The following is a 15,789-nucleotide window of genomic DNA, read 5'->3' on the forward strand; positions in this document are numbered from 1 at the left end:
CTCTATGTAAATTCAAAGTGAGTAAAATCAATGTTTTAGTACATAATTGGATTACTTTTTGCTCTTCAGAATAATGCTGGGTTTATCATCATATTTATCTTACTCTATGTGTTGATAGTAATGATATCCTCCAGCCAGAATAATTTCCTAGTGGTTTTATTATATTAGCATGATTAATTCTGTGAAAAAATTGAAAATTGTTGCAAATTATGGCATCCAACAACATTAATAAAGTACTGGGAGAATTGAAGGACATTAATAAGGTACTTGGCTTATTTTCTTTTTGTTCTAATTTTTTATGTCAAATGTTTTGCTCCTGAAAATTTTTATCTGGTTGTCCTACATTTCAATAGCTTGTGTGTGTAAAAGCCATGAGCATATGCCAAAGAAAACTATGTGTTTTTAGTCTTGATGATGCTATATTTCTCCCATGAAATCAATGTCTTCACGGAAGCTTATGTAAAATCATGTAGATTTGCTTGAACAATTTGTTTCATGTAGATTTGTTTTGGAAAAATGTCGATATTAGAGAATACATATGAAAAATATAAGCAATAAAATAGTTTTAGAAAGCCATATGCATTTAAATAAGAAATGCAATGAATAATTAGGCCATTACTTGGGTTAATAGATATTTATCCAACGGAGGTTGATATCAGGTGGGTAGGTTGGTAGGAAGCTGTCTGCTTTGTCTGTTTATGTTTCTCTCTACCTATTGTGTTTTTATATCATTTAAGAAATGATGTAGCAATAGTAATTTCCTCTTAATTTAGTGATTTAACGCAACCTGTTTCAATTCTCTTGCATCATTAACTGTAAGATCAAAACTCTCAGTTTTTTGCAGTTTGCTTATAACCCAATTAATGATGCTAGAGCATTGAAACGACTAGACGAGTTTAAATGGCATATTTAGCAGTGATTAATTGCCTGACTAGTGCTCAACTTTCCATGCACAAATTAGGTAAGATTCCACAGATCAGAGCCTGGAACAGGTGGATAAGTATTTGAGAGAGTTGCTTTCATTCTTGAAGTAAGTACATATATATGTAGAAGATTGGAAACTTGAAATACCTAGTTTAAATCAGAGGTCAGTAACCTGCAGCTTGCTAGTCACTAGTGACCATTAAAGACATTTCATGCCACCCACATATCTAATACATATCAATAATGTTATGTATAGTAATCTCATAAATGAGGCTATGTGTTGTTTGTGTGTACTGCTGAAGTACAATATCCATTATTTAAAGAGAATTTATCTGGAAATTAATAGAATTTAGTGCACATGTTCACTTGCAAATTTCAAAAAGCAACCTTCAGATGTATGTATACCGATTTCAATACATGTATGCCCCACAGGCTCGAAGAAATGTGTGTGAGAGGAAATTATTCAGCAGGTACCTAAAAGATTCATGAAATTTACCTCCTGATTTTTTTAAATCATCAATTATATAAATATGTAGGTACTAAATGTATCTATTCCCATGCAAGTGTAATCTTGTCTTTTATGGTGAATAAATCAATCAATCAATTTCAGCATGGACTGTTTTGTTTTCTCCATCATTATCATGCTTCTGTGTTGTGAAAAGATTAATATGTAGTCTTAACACCTCATACTGATATAGTCATGTTTTGTTTAAGACTCATCTATTATTTGAGGGAAAAATGAGTGGATATGATTAGCCTTAGAAGAACTATTTTTGTATGTATTCACGTGGAAATCATCTTATACATATTAGGCTAGCTGTGGCCTATGCGCCCTGAAATTAACCTTTGTAGTGAGGTGTGTTTTCTGTATATGGGGACAAAAATTGCCATCTCTAAAAGTATTTCTATGGTTTTTTAATAGGTAGTTTCAAAATTGCTTTCAATATAGATTATCACTTCCTCAATGAAAAATAGCACAGTATTTTCTACTTCATTTAGGCATTGCTGCTTGATATTGCAAGATGTTTTTGTACAGGAAGTGCCAATAGCAATTTTTGTTCCCTCAAGATGTTGTGATAAGGGCCCCATTCCCTCTTTACCACAGAAGAAAATCCCAAATATATGTATTTATGAAATATCAATGAAAAATCGATGAAAATATTTTGGACTGAGGAATTACTTTAAATTAAAATGTAAATTTCAAAAAAGTGTATTAAGCTTATAAAATGAAACCTTACATGTTAAGTGTATTACATAATAGGCAAACTCAACCAGTTTCTGTCTGTGAAGGTCTTTATCAGAATTATCAAATTATGACTTTTGACAATCCATTATAAATCAACTAAGTATTAATGGTGATCTATAGCTGTTGATGTGAGCAAGGGCAGATCCAGAATTTTTTCTTGGAGCCACCCTCATTGTGCATGAATTGGGTCACTCACTCCTGCTCAGAATGAATGAGCAAAGGCATAGTCAAAAATATTTTGAGAGGAGGAGATTCATATATGTATTATGGAAGGCTTTCAGGAGCTGCTTATTATGCTTAGTCAAGCGTAATATGTGGTTGCCCCAGAGAGCTATCGATACCAATGATTTTCAGAGTGAAAGCCTACGTTTCAAGAAATGTCATATGTTGGAAGAGGAGTGTATTTAAAAGGAATTCATATGATGAAGCTTCTTCACTTAGGAGAATGTGTACCTTCCTCTTCTAGTGCTATGTTTTGTCATTTTTGGTGCATTATTTATCATTTAAAACCTACACTATCATCTTGAAAAAAATTTGGGGAAGTTGAGTGGACCTTTGTCAACATTTTCTTATATCTGAGAAAATGCTCACGTAAAATTTTCAAATATAATATATGTACCTGCAATTATTTCTCAGGTTAGCATTACAGAGGTACTTTCAAGGTGATAGCGTAGGCTTAAGCAAGTAGAGCATTCTCAAAAAGACAAGTTGAGCAGAAGGGATGCACCCTCTTATGTCTGCATACTCAGATAATTTCAGGGGATTTTGAATGCCTAAATCCTAGTGTGATGGTTTTAGCCTTTTTACTCAGATTTGATGATTTAGTGGGGATGACAAGAGAGCAAATATCATAATATTAACTTTGACATTGATGGTTTTATTGACAGGAAAATTAATTTTCTGCTAAGGGAGAGGTTTGGGTAAACTCACCTATCTATGCATGATAGTAGCCAATAATGTATTATCTAAAGAGACAAAGGTCCTTCAGTTAGATACCTCTTTTCATGAATGTTTCTCATTCCTTAAAGTAACCTCCCAAGTAGTGTTTTCAAGTTTCTTACACAGTGGGGAATAAAATTTTGTCCATTGGAATGAGAAGCTTTTACTATACCCTCATTTGCAATCAATGAAATTTTTATGAAAATGTCTTTTATGGTTGGGAGAAGAAGGAAAAAATTAATGAAAATGGAAATCAATCCCATTTCTTGAATAAAAACAGAAAATATAATCATGGATGTTGTCTGGATAAGAAAGAATAGAGGTGGTAAATATTCCTTGCACGTCCTAGTACACTAATTAAGTGTTAATCTTCAGGTATTTAAAGACATTTCCTGTTGTGTGAGGAAGAAATGAGATCCTTGTTTCAGAGCTGTTCTAGTCAAACCTGTTTTTCATTCCGTGCTAGTGAAAGAAATAAATTATAATTATTGTATGGACATTAAGTTATATTTCTCAATCAATTATGATGACGAAGTCTATGTTGATAAGAGATGTTAATTGATAAAGAGTCTGAATATCATGAGGATTATTTCCATCAGCTACAAGTTGTATTGCTGAATGACATGTTTTATGAAAATTACTACTTATCTTTAATAGCTTTAATTGTGGGACAAGTTAAGAAAGCTGATGATTTAACATTGATATCAAGTTAAAGATAATAATATATTTTTAAGTTTCATTTAATTATCATGTTATATAATCCTTATTTATTAGTTAATGAAGAGATTCAAAGTAAATTTTATTTCATTTTACGATATTTATTTTGAAACATCTGAATTTATTATATATCATAATGCATTGAAAATAAAAATGAAGAATTCAATACTGCTTCTCGTTCTTCTTGATTTTTCATACTGGGCATTTAATATTTTTTCCATGCATGACCACGGTTGAAGAATACTGCAGAGTAATTGCTGATCTTTTCAAAATACATTGACTTACACTAGCACATTCAGTATTCTCACTCATTCCAAGCAGAATTGACTTTTATTCTTTTAAGTAAATGTATCAACAATGAAAAAGAAAGTTATTCATTAATGTTAATTTCATTTAGTGAATGAATTTATCATTTTTCTCAATTTATCAACAGTCAGAAAAACACATAAACACACAAACACAAACATATCCATCTACAAATGTGGGAGAAAGCATACCTTGATCAACTCGTTGAGGGTAAAACTACGACAGACTCACCGCATCAAATTCATCTTGCCTCTGCATGTGATGCTGGATGAAGAGAACATTGTGGATCGCCTTCTCCAGCTCGAAGGGGTACTTCCTCCTCCCTCCACCTTCTCCATTGCCTCCACCTCCTCCACCTATCCCAGCAGCCTCCAGGAGCAAGTCACTACCACTAGAGGGGAGACCTCCCACTACGCTGCTTCCATTGAAACCCGGGAGGCCCAACCCATGGAGCGACCCAAACCTGTTGGCTCCCAGGCTCCCTGCTGTGGCTCCCAATGCTGCGGCGCCCCCTCCGTGCAGACCGTTGCAGTCCCTGATCCCGTTCCCGCCTCTCCGGTGCGAGTGAAGCCGATGGAGGTCCGTCGCTGAGGATGCCGGAGTGACGCGTGCCGATGGACCCCCGTTACCTCCTGCCATAGAAGCCGATGCCGCCACGGCAGCTGGGCTCTTGCGGTTTGCGGCGATGTCTGCTAGGAGCTGGTCGGGTGCCCTCATGAGCAACAACTTAGGGAGCCGACAAATGAAAACCTTTCGCACCCACGGTGCCATCTTGTGGGTGCTCGGTTTCCTGTAGTGGACGTTGAGCACAGCTATGGTGACCACTACCGAGAGACCTACCAGTAACATGGTGAATAGGAGGTATTTGCCGAGCAGGGGCAAGGCAAGGGACGTGGACGGGATGATTTCGGATATGAGGAGGAAGAACATGGTTTGGGAAAGCAGGATGGAGATGCAGAGGGCTACTTTTTCTCCTGAGTCAGCTGGAAGGTAGAACACTAATACTGAGAGATAGGAAATACCCACGCATGGAACGATGAGGTTGACAGTGTAGAAGAGCGTCTTCCTTCTCAAAGTAATGTTGAAGAAAATGTCTGAAAAAAAACAGATATTTGGCATAAGTAAAAGCTACTGTTGAGTCCTTCATTAGTTTTATGAATACTTTAGACCCTCACACCATTAGGGAGGTAAGGATATTTATTGAGGAACATGCAATTACCATTCGTTTATTCTGCCAGACAAAGATTTTTCGAATGTTATTTGGCGTTTGTACACTTTTTTTGAAAATGTAGTTGCGAGTCTTAAAATTTTCAATTCATCTTTTACTTAAAGATTTAATCTAAATATTTATTTTTTTCTTCAGTTCTATTTTGAGAGTGTTGGATTATGCCTAATAATTATTATCAGTAATGCCTGTAGATTCTAATATTTTTAATACTGAAGAGAGAAAATTGTTCTATTATATCAAAATCCTTTGAATGGAGTGGATAGAGTTAACCATATTTTTTGTTTAAATGAATGGGAAGGAAACTTCTTGGAGGACCATGGTGTTTAGGAATATCGCTCATTAATCTTTTGGGGAATTGATATCTGAAAAGGAGTTGGCAGACTTCAATGATTCTTGTTCCTCAACATGTTATACATATTTTAGAAAGACAAATGCTATGCTAATTGCTAATAGCAGCAAAAATTTATGGCATACTTACTAAAACATAACCCAGCACCAACATAGTATACTTCATCATCAGAACACTATTTGTACACATTTATATACCTACTAATATTAATAATTTAGCATACATTATTTTTATCAGTTATTAATTTTCATGCATATTGGAAACTTTAGAAGACACTTAATGATATTTAATTTGGGAGAGGCATACATAGAATAGGTATTGACTTTTGTAGAAGAAAAATTATGTATTCGCTGGTAGAAGATAGATGATGAGCGTTGATCCTTAATTATTTTGCATGAAAGGAGTGAGCTAATTAAAAAATAGAGAATTTTGGTAAACTCGTTATAAAAAAGCTGTTTCTCTCCTTGATTTCATAATCTTGAAGTTTCACAGTACATATTTGTATAGCTATCCTTGAAAAGTTTTGAGTCTCATAATTCATTGCAGTAGAATTATTTTGATTCTGAGTACCAATTAGGGTATTATTTTCTCACAGATATGAAAGAATTCTACTGAATATCTATGAAGCATGCTCGTCAAGTTTCTAATTCAAAATAAGATGCTAGTCAAAGCTAAGATTTTTTTGCAATGGAAACTATTTTAATGTGTTCATGGATTAAAAAATGGTGCAAATATAAAATTTTAAAGTTACACATTCAATTCCTAGGTATTAAGTTATATACTATATTTAATAAATTTGCACCTCATCATGCACTACTTGATGATATCTAAAGTTGATCAATATACCTACTATGCTATAAATCTATATTCCATCTGTTACTTACATTTTTTCTCTTCTACTAAATTTTTCTCGGTCAATTGATGACTGCAATTTAATAATGCCCTCCAGCCTTCTTTAAATCCAAAAGTAATATGTATGTGCGGGCATAAGGAGCAGGTTTTCACAGTAATATATATTTTAATGGCTGGATGTGGGTTTGAATTTATCTTACCAGGATAAGGCTCTGCACAGCAGGGATAATATTTCTCATGTCTCTCCGCTGGGACTCCTAAGATGTCCCACTCGACACTAGGGTAGTACTCCCTCAGGTCAATGCCCACTTCCACTTTGTTCTCTCCAACATTCTGGTTGATGTGTTTCAGATCAATCTGAAATTAGGGGAAAATTTTTAAATAATTACACAGGCCAATAAAAAAATTTTTTTTGAAAACTTTTTTTTATTTTAATAGCTGATCTTTATAGATTTTCATGTGCCGAATCAAAACCTGGTCTTAGTTTTTTTGTATCACCCATAGTTTCCAAGCAATATGTATTTAATATCTAGTCTAATACCCCTATATGGTATAAAGGGAAATCAATGAAACACTGTGCTATATCATAAAATTGTTTGTATTTACTGTTCACTACATCGTGATAAAATTGTTTGTATTTACTGCAGCGTGATAATACAGGGTTTACTTGTCAACTGGGATTGGTCTACATTTTCTTTCCCTTTTTTCCTTGAAGCTTCTTGTGTTGCTTTTTCTGCGATGAATCGCTTGCTGAACTTATCGGTGAAGTACCAACAGTAATCCCCATTATCTTCGTTCATTAGACCTACTTTTTTAATTTTATTAAACTATAAAAAAGCTATTGAATTCTAAAAATATTGCTTGATTTCATAAATCTAACTGTAAAATGTGAATCAATGGTGGATGATATGATTTTAAAACCATCATATTTGGATTCAGCAACTTTAAAAACATAAGAATAAGGTATTTTCAGCAAAAAAATTTTTTCAATGTTGGCCTGTGTTATCACATTATAACATGAAAGCGCATTGAATAGAGAAGATGTGTCTGTAGCTTAAATGAGATTGTTTACTGATATTTTTCTGAATAAAAAAATGCTGATCCATTTATTGGAAATGAGGTTGTAGCATTGCTTACGGGACTACAGCTTTATATCTTACCTAACCCTTTTTCCTACCCCCTGAAGCTCCTATTCTCTGCTTACAAGGGAAGAATTCTGTTTGCACTCCGTGTCATAAAAAGTAATCTATGATTAAACCTGAAAGATGGCTTAGATAAGTGAGGGTAGAGCTCACCCCAAACTTAGCCACTGATATGTCAACATCACACATTCAGGGTAAGGGGGGCAGTTCCTTCCCCTGTGTCATCTTGCACCGCAAGGATTTTATTTGAGGGTGTACAAAGGCTTTGCCTGGGTTTAAAAAACTCAGAACCTTTCGATGAGCAGAAAAGTGCTCTACCCACTGAGCGACCATGGTCCCCAATAGGGTAGTTTCCTTCATCAAAGAAAACGAAAGGCATTGATTGCGGTTCATTACCCACCATTAGTGTATTCAAAATATACAAATTATTTGGTTTTAGAAATACCGGTTTAGAAGAATGGCAATGGTCAATTTTAACTGCATTTGAAAAAGGCCAGATTGGCGCCCATGCGATGGCACTCCACGTGACGTCACAGGGACCTAGTTTCTATACAAGTAGATAGGAGTTTTACATCGTCTGAGATTACCAATTCATGCATGAGGCACAGAGCTCAGGGAAACATGTCTTAATAATCGCCTATTAAAACTGGATAAGGTCGGAAAGTTTTCTTCGTTTGATAAGGTATTAATAATCCTTATTTAAGCCAAGCGCTACCAGCCAGAATGATACTCTGCTACCTGCTAGCATCCTGTGTCGTATCAGCGCTCATAGCCTCGCCCCAAGGTCACCTCACTTGCAGCAGCAGGAACCAGAATGACGTCACACGGAGGTTTCCTGGGCGCTTGAAAATTTTCACTTTTCATTTAATTGCGAAAAATAGATATGTATTGTCATTTAAAAATCTATAAGTGTGAAATACGTACTCCAGGAGTAATAATCTTTCGATTTAGGCAATAAAAAAATAATAGGAAACCACCCTATTGTGTACACATGAATTACAAATGTGTTCAGTTGGAGCTAGTGGACAGAAGAGTATATTTCTCTCACATTTCGTGGGGGGGTATTGAATCTCATTAAAACCCCCTACCTCTTAACATCTTAGCACTCACTTTTGACTCACTAGATTAGATTGATTCCACATTTTGTCATTCACCTCTGCTCTGATTATCCATCTCTTGCACCCTCTAACCCAGTGGCGTAGCCAGGAATTTCGTTCTGGGGGGTCCAAAACCAGGGAGAAAAAGTTTTGAAGAACCGGGCACTAAGTAATGGGTTTTAAACTAATTTTAACACTTTTCATTATCAAAAAAACTTAATTTGTTAAAGAAACATTTTGTAAATTCCTGATTTTTCAATATTTTGTTTTCTTTTATGAAGGACAATAATTGTGTTTTTATATTTCGGGGGAGGGGTGGGGGGGGAGGGTCTGAACCCCCCAGACCTTCCCCTGGCTATGCCTCTGCTCTAACCTACCCTGCACCCGTCAGTGTCCCATATTTATGCTCCATCATGCTCATCTGCATCCAAAAACGATGATGGATTATTGTTATAGTATTATGGTCCTGAGATTGGTATACATACTACAGTGCTCCATTTCTCCCTGTCCCATGCTAGTTCCTTCTTATTCCCATCATGTTCTTCTTTCTTGTGTCTTTATCTTACCCAATTAATTTTATTCAGACATGAAAAGACAACTTCGTTGAACTTCCACTGATATAATTTCTTGGAACGATATGTTTCAATCCATAGAGATCATTTTCAAGTACAGTTGAGGACCTCAAATCCAGAATCTAGAAACCAGGAAAACCAGAAATCCGGAATGGCTCACGGCTTACTTTGCTACATAAGCATCTATATAAGTGTCATGAGTGACCGCATGCACACACTTCGCTATGTAAAAATACGAATGATGAAACAAGTCATCAGTTTCACTCTCCTTGATTACATGACTTAGAAAAATGGAGAATTCACCTGTCCTACTTTAAATCAAAGAGGAGTTAATAAAAATGGGAAATACCTTTGGGAAGACCAGAAATCCAGAAAAACCGGAAATCCAGAAACCCTTTGGTCCCAGGCTTTCCGGATTTGAGGTCCTCAACTGTATGTACTTGAAAAGATACTTGAGGTATTGAAGAGGTATTTGAAAATGACCACTATGAATTGAAACATGTTGTACCACGAAAATAAATCAGTGGAAGTCAATGAAGTCATCTTCTCATTTGTGAATATCAACTTCCTGTTGAGCCTGATGCAATTTAACATAATTTTAATCAGCTCATCTTTTGGGGATTTACTTCATTCTATTTTTCCTTCCATTATATTTACATGCATACTGTGGTGGACCCAGAATGGAGACAAGGGGCGAGGTGGGAAGCCTGGGGGTAACCTCCCAGCGGTGATGGGAGTCCGAATAAAATTACCATTTTATCTTGTGTAAATTTGATCACCAAAGGGTTTGCTATGACCCCTCCCAGCCCCTCTCCGGATCCACCAGGGATGACCCAATTCCTCGAAATCTTGCCATGTCTTTCTTCATTTCCATTCTTTGGGTACTTCCTCCTTTCCTCTATGAGAGTTTTGATGTGATAACCATTCCGTGGTTTCTTGATTTTGACCAGCCTACTCGCTAGTTGCTCTTCTGCTGCCTCTGTGATGGTATTCTCAAGGCTATTCCATCTCTCTTCCTCACTTTGGCTTGCCTCCCTTGCTATTTTCAGCTTATTGGTAATGTAAGCTGCAAACCTTCCTCTGCTTTCCCCTTCTTCCAGTGGCTTAATATTCCATATAAGCTCTTATTTCGTTCTACTCACCTTCTTGTATCTCAGCAAACTCTCCATTAGTAAAATCAGACATTGCAATATTTCCACTGAGTCCAATTTTACAAATATTAACCCTTTATCTGCGGGAGCGTCAAAATTTTGCTGCCACTATGTGCGGGACATGAGCAGGGAAGAAATTTTTCCATCACCCCGGGCATGTGTCTGGCAGGAAGTGGACCCTCATAATCCGGGACTGCCCATCCTAACCCTTGATGACAGACAATGAATATAATATGTCCTTGGTAATAAACAGGGATGGAAAACCCACCACCGATAGTATAAGAAGGAGAGACCAAATAAATTTCTCTGGCTAATGGACAACAGCAAGATAAATAAATTCCTAGGAAATGCAAGGATTCGTTGGAATTGTTTTCATCATGAATGCAGCGCGGAGAGCAGGGAGCTCTCTCGGAGAAGGGGTAATCCGGGTAGAGCTCCCCATGGTGAGGGTGCTCAGTCCTCGAAAGATACCTTTGTGCTTTCTGCCACTAGCCCTTTCAGTGCCAGCCCATTTTTCCTGGTTTGCTGAAGATTGCCAGGCCTTTTGTGGCTGAATTTGTAGGTTTGCTCCAAAAAAATTATATAAAGCCTAATATGCATTTTCTGAAACTAATTTTTTTTTCCATTGACTTTCAATACTTACAGGTATGTTAAAGCATGACAGATACTAAAAAATAGAGACAAAATCTACACGAAGCTCAAAAAATAAAAGGCATCAGTGCAAAATAAGCCTGGCCGATGGTTCGGCCCTTGGCACTCTTCGCATATACTACCCGGGCCGATGGATCGGCCCCCTGGCACTAAAAGGGTTAAGTTTGGCCTAGTTCAAACAATTGCAGGATGACAATAAAATCTTAAGGAAAGGCTGCCAGTGGTAAGAAAATCTGGTCAAACATTGAAAAACGTTTTCCCTGCACTCACCATGCAGAACATTCAAAAACGTTCCCGCAGCCTAAGGGTTAGGAACTTCCACCACATCGTGCCTCACATCATACAAGATGACTTTCCATTATCACTAGGTTGTAGTGACTGTTAATATCAGCTCCTACATGCATCGTGAATTTGCTTCACCTAGGTCTTGTAGTACCTTCGTCATACCAGAATTGAGTCAATTGATATTTGCCTCTGTCTCTCTATGTGATAAGTCATTTTGGTTCATCACTGATTTTATGTTCATCTCTCTAAGCATTAATCTATTTAAAGAAATTTTTTATAAGAAATAAAACTTATATCGATGGTTGAATCAGAAACTGCTATTGATAACTGATGTTATGTCATGAGCACTGAAAAACTTTTCTTCCTTTGAGTTTTATTTCCTCTTTTAATATCAATTTGTATATATGAATTAAACTTTCTGAAATTAATTCCTCTCATATCTCCTAAGTCCACTGTGTTATTAGATGCATTTGAAATTTCACATGTATATTTGAGATATTTTTTAAAACCATATTTTTTATGATCTGATATAAGCTGAGTGCACCTTTTTGTCTGATTTGCATGTTCATTTTCAAGCTTCTTAAAAATGTACTTCCATCTCCTTAGGGCCACTTACTTGATCTCCATCATACGTCCAGGACCCGAATTTCATGAAACATGTCTGCTGGTCAAATGGAAAATATCGGACATCAATTTCACACGATGACTTGAAAATGGCAGGTGGTGTCCAAAGCACTTTACCAGAGAAGTGAAGTACTGCTTTCGTCATTGTTGTGACCACATATTCTCCATCAGCACTGTAACAAAGGAAAATATTACATTCAGTACATATTTAGTAACTTACATTTGTACAGTTCTGTAGGTATTTAAGCATAAAATAATTATTATTTTACTTTGATGATAATTTAAGCATATGCCCTTGCATTATTGAAGGCTCGGAAAACTCAGAGAAGATCATGCTTTTAGAAAGTCATGATGCAGTGGCATAGCCATGGGGGGGTCTGAGGGGTCCAAACCCCCCCAAAATATAAAAAATGCAATTATTTTCCTTCATATAAGAAAACAAAATATTGAAAAATCATGAATTTACAAAATTTTTCTTTTACAAATGAAGTTTTTTCGATTATGAAAAGTGTTAAAATAAGTTTAACACCCATTACTTAGTACCCTGTTTTTCAAAAGATTTTCCTCTCTGGATTTGGACCCCCCTGCCCAAACAGAATTCCTGGCTATGTCACAGTCATGAGGACCAGTCAAGACTGTAATGGGGAAACATTTTTGGTGGCTTTCTTACTTTATGTATTTGTAATATAGGTTGGTTCCATGGGTGATGGTGATGATCATTCTATACCAAGCTGTTATTTTATTTTATAAATTCAATGAATTGAGCTATATTATTCCTTTCTATGCACTATCTGTGCAATCCCATTAAGTTTTCACGTAAAGAAAGTTTTACAGCAAAGATTTTTGGGCAGTGGCTTCAAGAAATCTTTCACTAAAATTATAACCTGGGTCCAGTGAAGCAATAGATTATAGTTTTTACTATTACTCATCTTAACATGTCTGGTATCATCCTCATGATGGATCTTCAATTGTGCTGGGGTGTAACCAATAGCATGCCATGAAATCTAGTTTCAATGAGTTCATAATGTTGAGTGGGCAGTGATGTGTTTTATAGCAGTTAATTTTGCAATTAAATTAAAATCAACAGAACTTGTCAGATCTTGATCACCAATCAAATTGTTGATCCTGAATTGAGGGGAGGATCATGCTAATTCACAGCAAATATGATCATTCATGATCATATTTGCTGCAGTTTTTACTCTGGTGTTTGTGTCATGTCTTCTCTTAATCATTGGTGCATTCTACTGAAAAAGGAATTGTTTAGAGGGGAGGAAGGCTAGGGAAGGGAGATAATATGAGGGTTGAAGTCAGGCTCATAAGTAGAAATTTTTTTCAGGAAGGGTAACTCTAATGCAAGTCAATCATCCCATTTAAATGCTGTATGTGAAAAAATTCCATAGCTGCTTATATCAGGTTATTGAGAGATTTATGCAGAATTGTTGAAGTATCCATTTATTTAACAAAAAGGGTTTTATAAAAATAATTATACGCTAACTAACTTTGTGTTTAGACAGTTGCACAGAATTCTTTTGGGAAATCTGAACACGTTAAGGGGGGCTCATGTAGCACCCACTCCATGGCTATGAACCTGATTGTAAGGGAGAATTGGGAAATGTTTAGGGGAACTAGCTAGGGAAATGCTGGGTGGATAACTCAAAAAGCATTTAATTCACTGTTTTAAAATTAATACCTCGCTTTTTGTAAAATTCAGGATTTTCTAGAGGAGGAGGGCATTTAGACCAATAAGTTGTGCCTGGGGAATTTTCCCCTGGCTTATATGTAGTTGCACAAAGTTCTTGTGGGTTCCTTAGAAACTTTCCCAGAGTTCTTAGAGGTAGAGATACGGATGAGGAAAGAGAAGATTGCTCCAAGCCCTCAAGAGTCTCTCTGTGGGCCTGACTACCATGTATTTATTGTAGAATTGTTTTGAGGGATTTGTAACAGGTTTATTTCACACACTACACATGTATTAGTTTTTTTGTTAATGAATTTATAAACATTATGCGGCTGGACTTGATGCATAATATGCTGAAAGGGTTTCCTCGGTCTCTTTGAAATTTTTGCCATCAATATGTAAGGGATGAATTATGAATGATAGACCTCAAGTTGTTTGAGTTTCTTTACCTCCGTTTTCTTGGGGACTGAAAGTTGGTAGGCTTTTGAGGAATTATAACTTCCTTAACCACGTGCCTCTCGTAATCCCTACCTTTTCTCAACAGGTGAAAGTTACCTCACTCTTTCTATACATATCATAAACTTTCTTCTACATCTTTTTTTAAGGTTTCATTTTTGGAAAAGAGACGTGGGCTATGTGAAAACAATACTTCCCATTCACATCCCATTAAACAGCCACTATAGTTACTTTTAGGACACTTAAATCAGCACTTATTCTCCAGTGATGAGAAATTTTATTATTACCTTCAGCACCTGAACCTTTCTATCTGGAAATAATGCCAAGGAGACCAGTGAATAATTCCTCATGATTAATATATTCAATAAATTTCATAAATTGCCCAAAACAAAAATTTGCATCCCTAAACTTATTAGCATTTGAAAAATGTTGCATGTGATAACATCAGTAGTTGTGGTTGTGATTTTACTCACATATACCTTCACAGCAATTGTCATGAGCTGTAAAGTTATTTCAGTGACAGAAGCTCTGAGGTAAGATATTTTTCTGTACATAATTGAATTTAAGTTTTGTGGGCATATTAGTTTGTAAGTGCTAGAGAAGTTGAAAAGCCTTTCCCTCTGGTGTAATGTCTGCTCAGAAATTTGGGTGCCTTGGTTTAGCCAAGACCATACTGTACGTAAACATTTTTTAGCCATGGTAGTGGTGGAGTTGAACAAATTATAACAGGGATGAGGAATTTGGGGATCATATGTAACATGCAGCACACAATTAAGCAATTAAAAATTAATGCCTCCTGGGTAATGTATTTTTAATTTTGTCCCTGCATCCTAAAAGAGGGCTTTGTCCTGGTAGTGAATACAGGACATCAACTTTGGATAGCACTCAGATTCCAAGTGTTAAATTATTATTAGTCTCAGCAAAAAATCTTTCTCTTGGATTTCAAAATACATATTTTTATTTTTCCCCCCAAATACGTGACTTTGACCAGAATTGCATAAGCATCTTGCATTGGACTGATGAAATGCAGACAATTTTGTAATGGTAAACCACGTTTACGATTAACTATTTTTAAAGGAATTAATAGGATCGGATGGGGTCTCCCACTCAATCCATTACTGCCCTCGTCCCCCTTCCTGGAATTTGGTTTGTTTTGTATGAACTACTTCATATTAGATGCAGCAGAAGAGAAGAAGTCAAGACTAAGATTAAAATAGGGAAGCAAACACTAGTGGAGGTGGATGAATTCTGTTATTTGGGAAGCACCATAACTAGCGATGGGAGAAGCAAGAAAGAAGTTATCAGCAGAATAGCCCAAGTGAAGACAACATTCCACCAAAAGAGAGACCTACTTACGGCATTACAGCGGGACACACAAATTTGGAAGTAAGGAAACAATTTATAAGAACATACATTTGGAGTATGCTCCTATGCAGAAGTGAGGCATGGACAATGACAGCTGCAAAGAAAGCAATGATAGAGGCCTTCAAAATGTGGTGCTACAGAAGAATGATGAGGATCAAATGGATCGACTAAGTTAGTAATGAGGAAGTCCTAAGAAGAGTAAGAGAGATG

At 36.3% G+C, this 15,789-nt stretch overlaps 1 protein-coding gene across 1 annotated transcript in view; it reads right to left on the reverse strand.

Annotated features, from left to right (window-relative positions):
• Nucleotides 1–15,789, reverse strand: part of LOC124166398 (acetylcholine receptor subunit alpha-L1) — a 291,723-nt gene that overhangs the window by 4,182 nt on the left and 271,752 nt on the right. The window contains exons 4-6 of the mRNA XM_046543923.1: nucleotides 12,076–12,256; nucleotides 6,762–6,918; nucleotides 4,364–5,226 (exon numbers count right to left, since the gene is read on the reverse strand). Coding sequence (XP_046399879.1) covers nucleotides 4,364–5,226; nucleotides 6,762–6,918; nucleotides 12,076–12,256 — 1,201 coding nt within the window. The remainder of the gene's footprint in view (nucleotides 1–4,363; nucleotides 5,227–6,761; nucleotides 6,919–12,075; nucleotides 12,257–15,789) is intronic.

This window comes from Ischnura elegans, chromosome 10 (genome assembly GCF_921293095.1).
Source record: "Ischnura elegans chromosome 10, ioIscEleg1.1, whole genome shotgun sequence".
Lineage (NCBI taxonomy): Eukaryota > Metazoa > Arthropoda > Insecta > Odonata > Coenagrionidae > Ischnura > Ischnura elegans.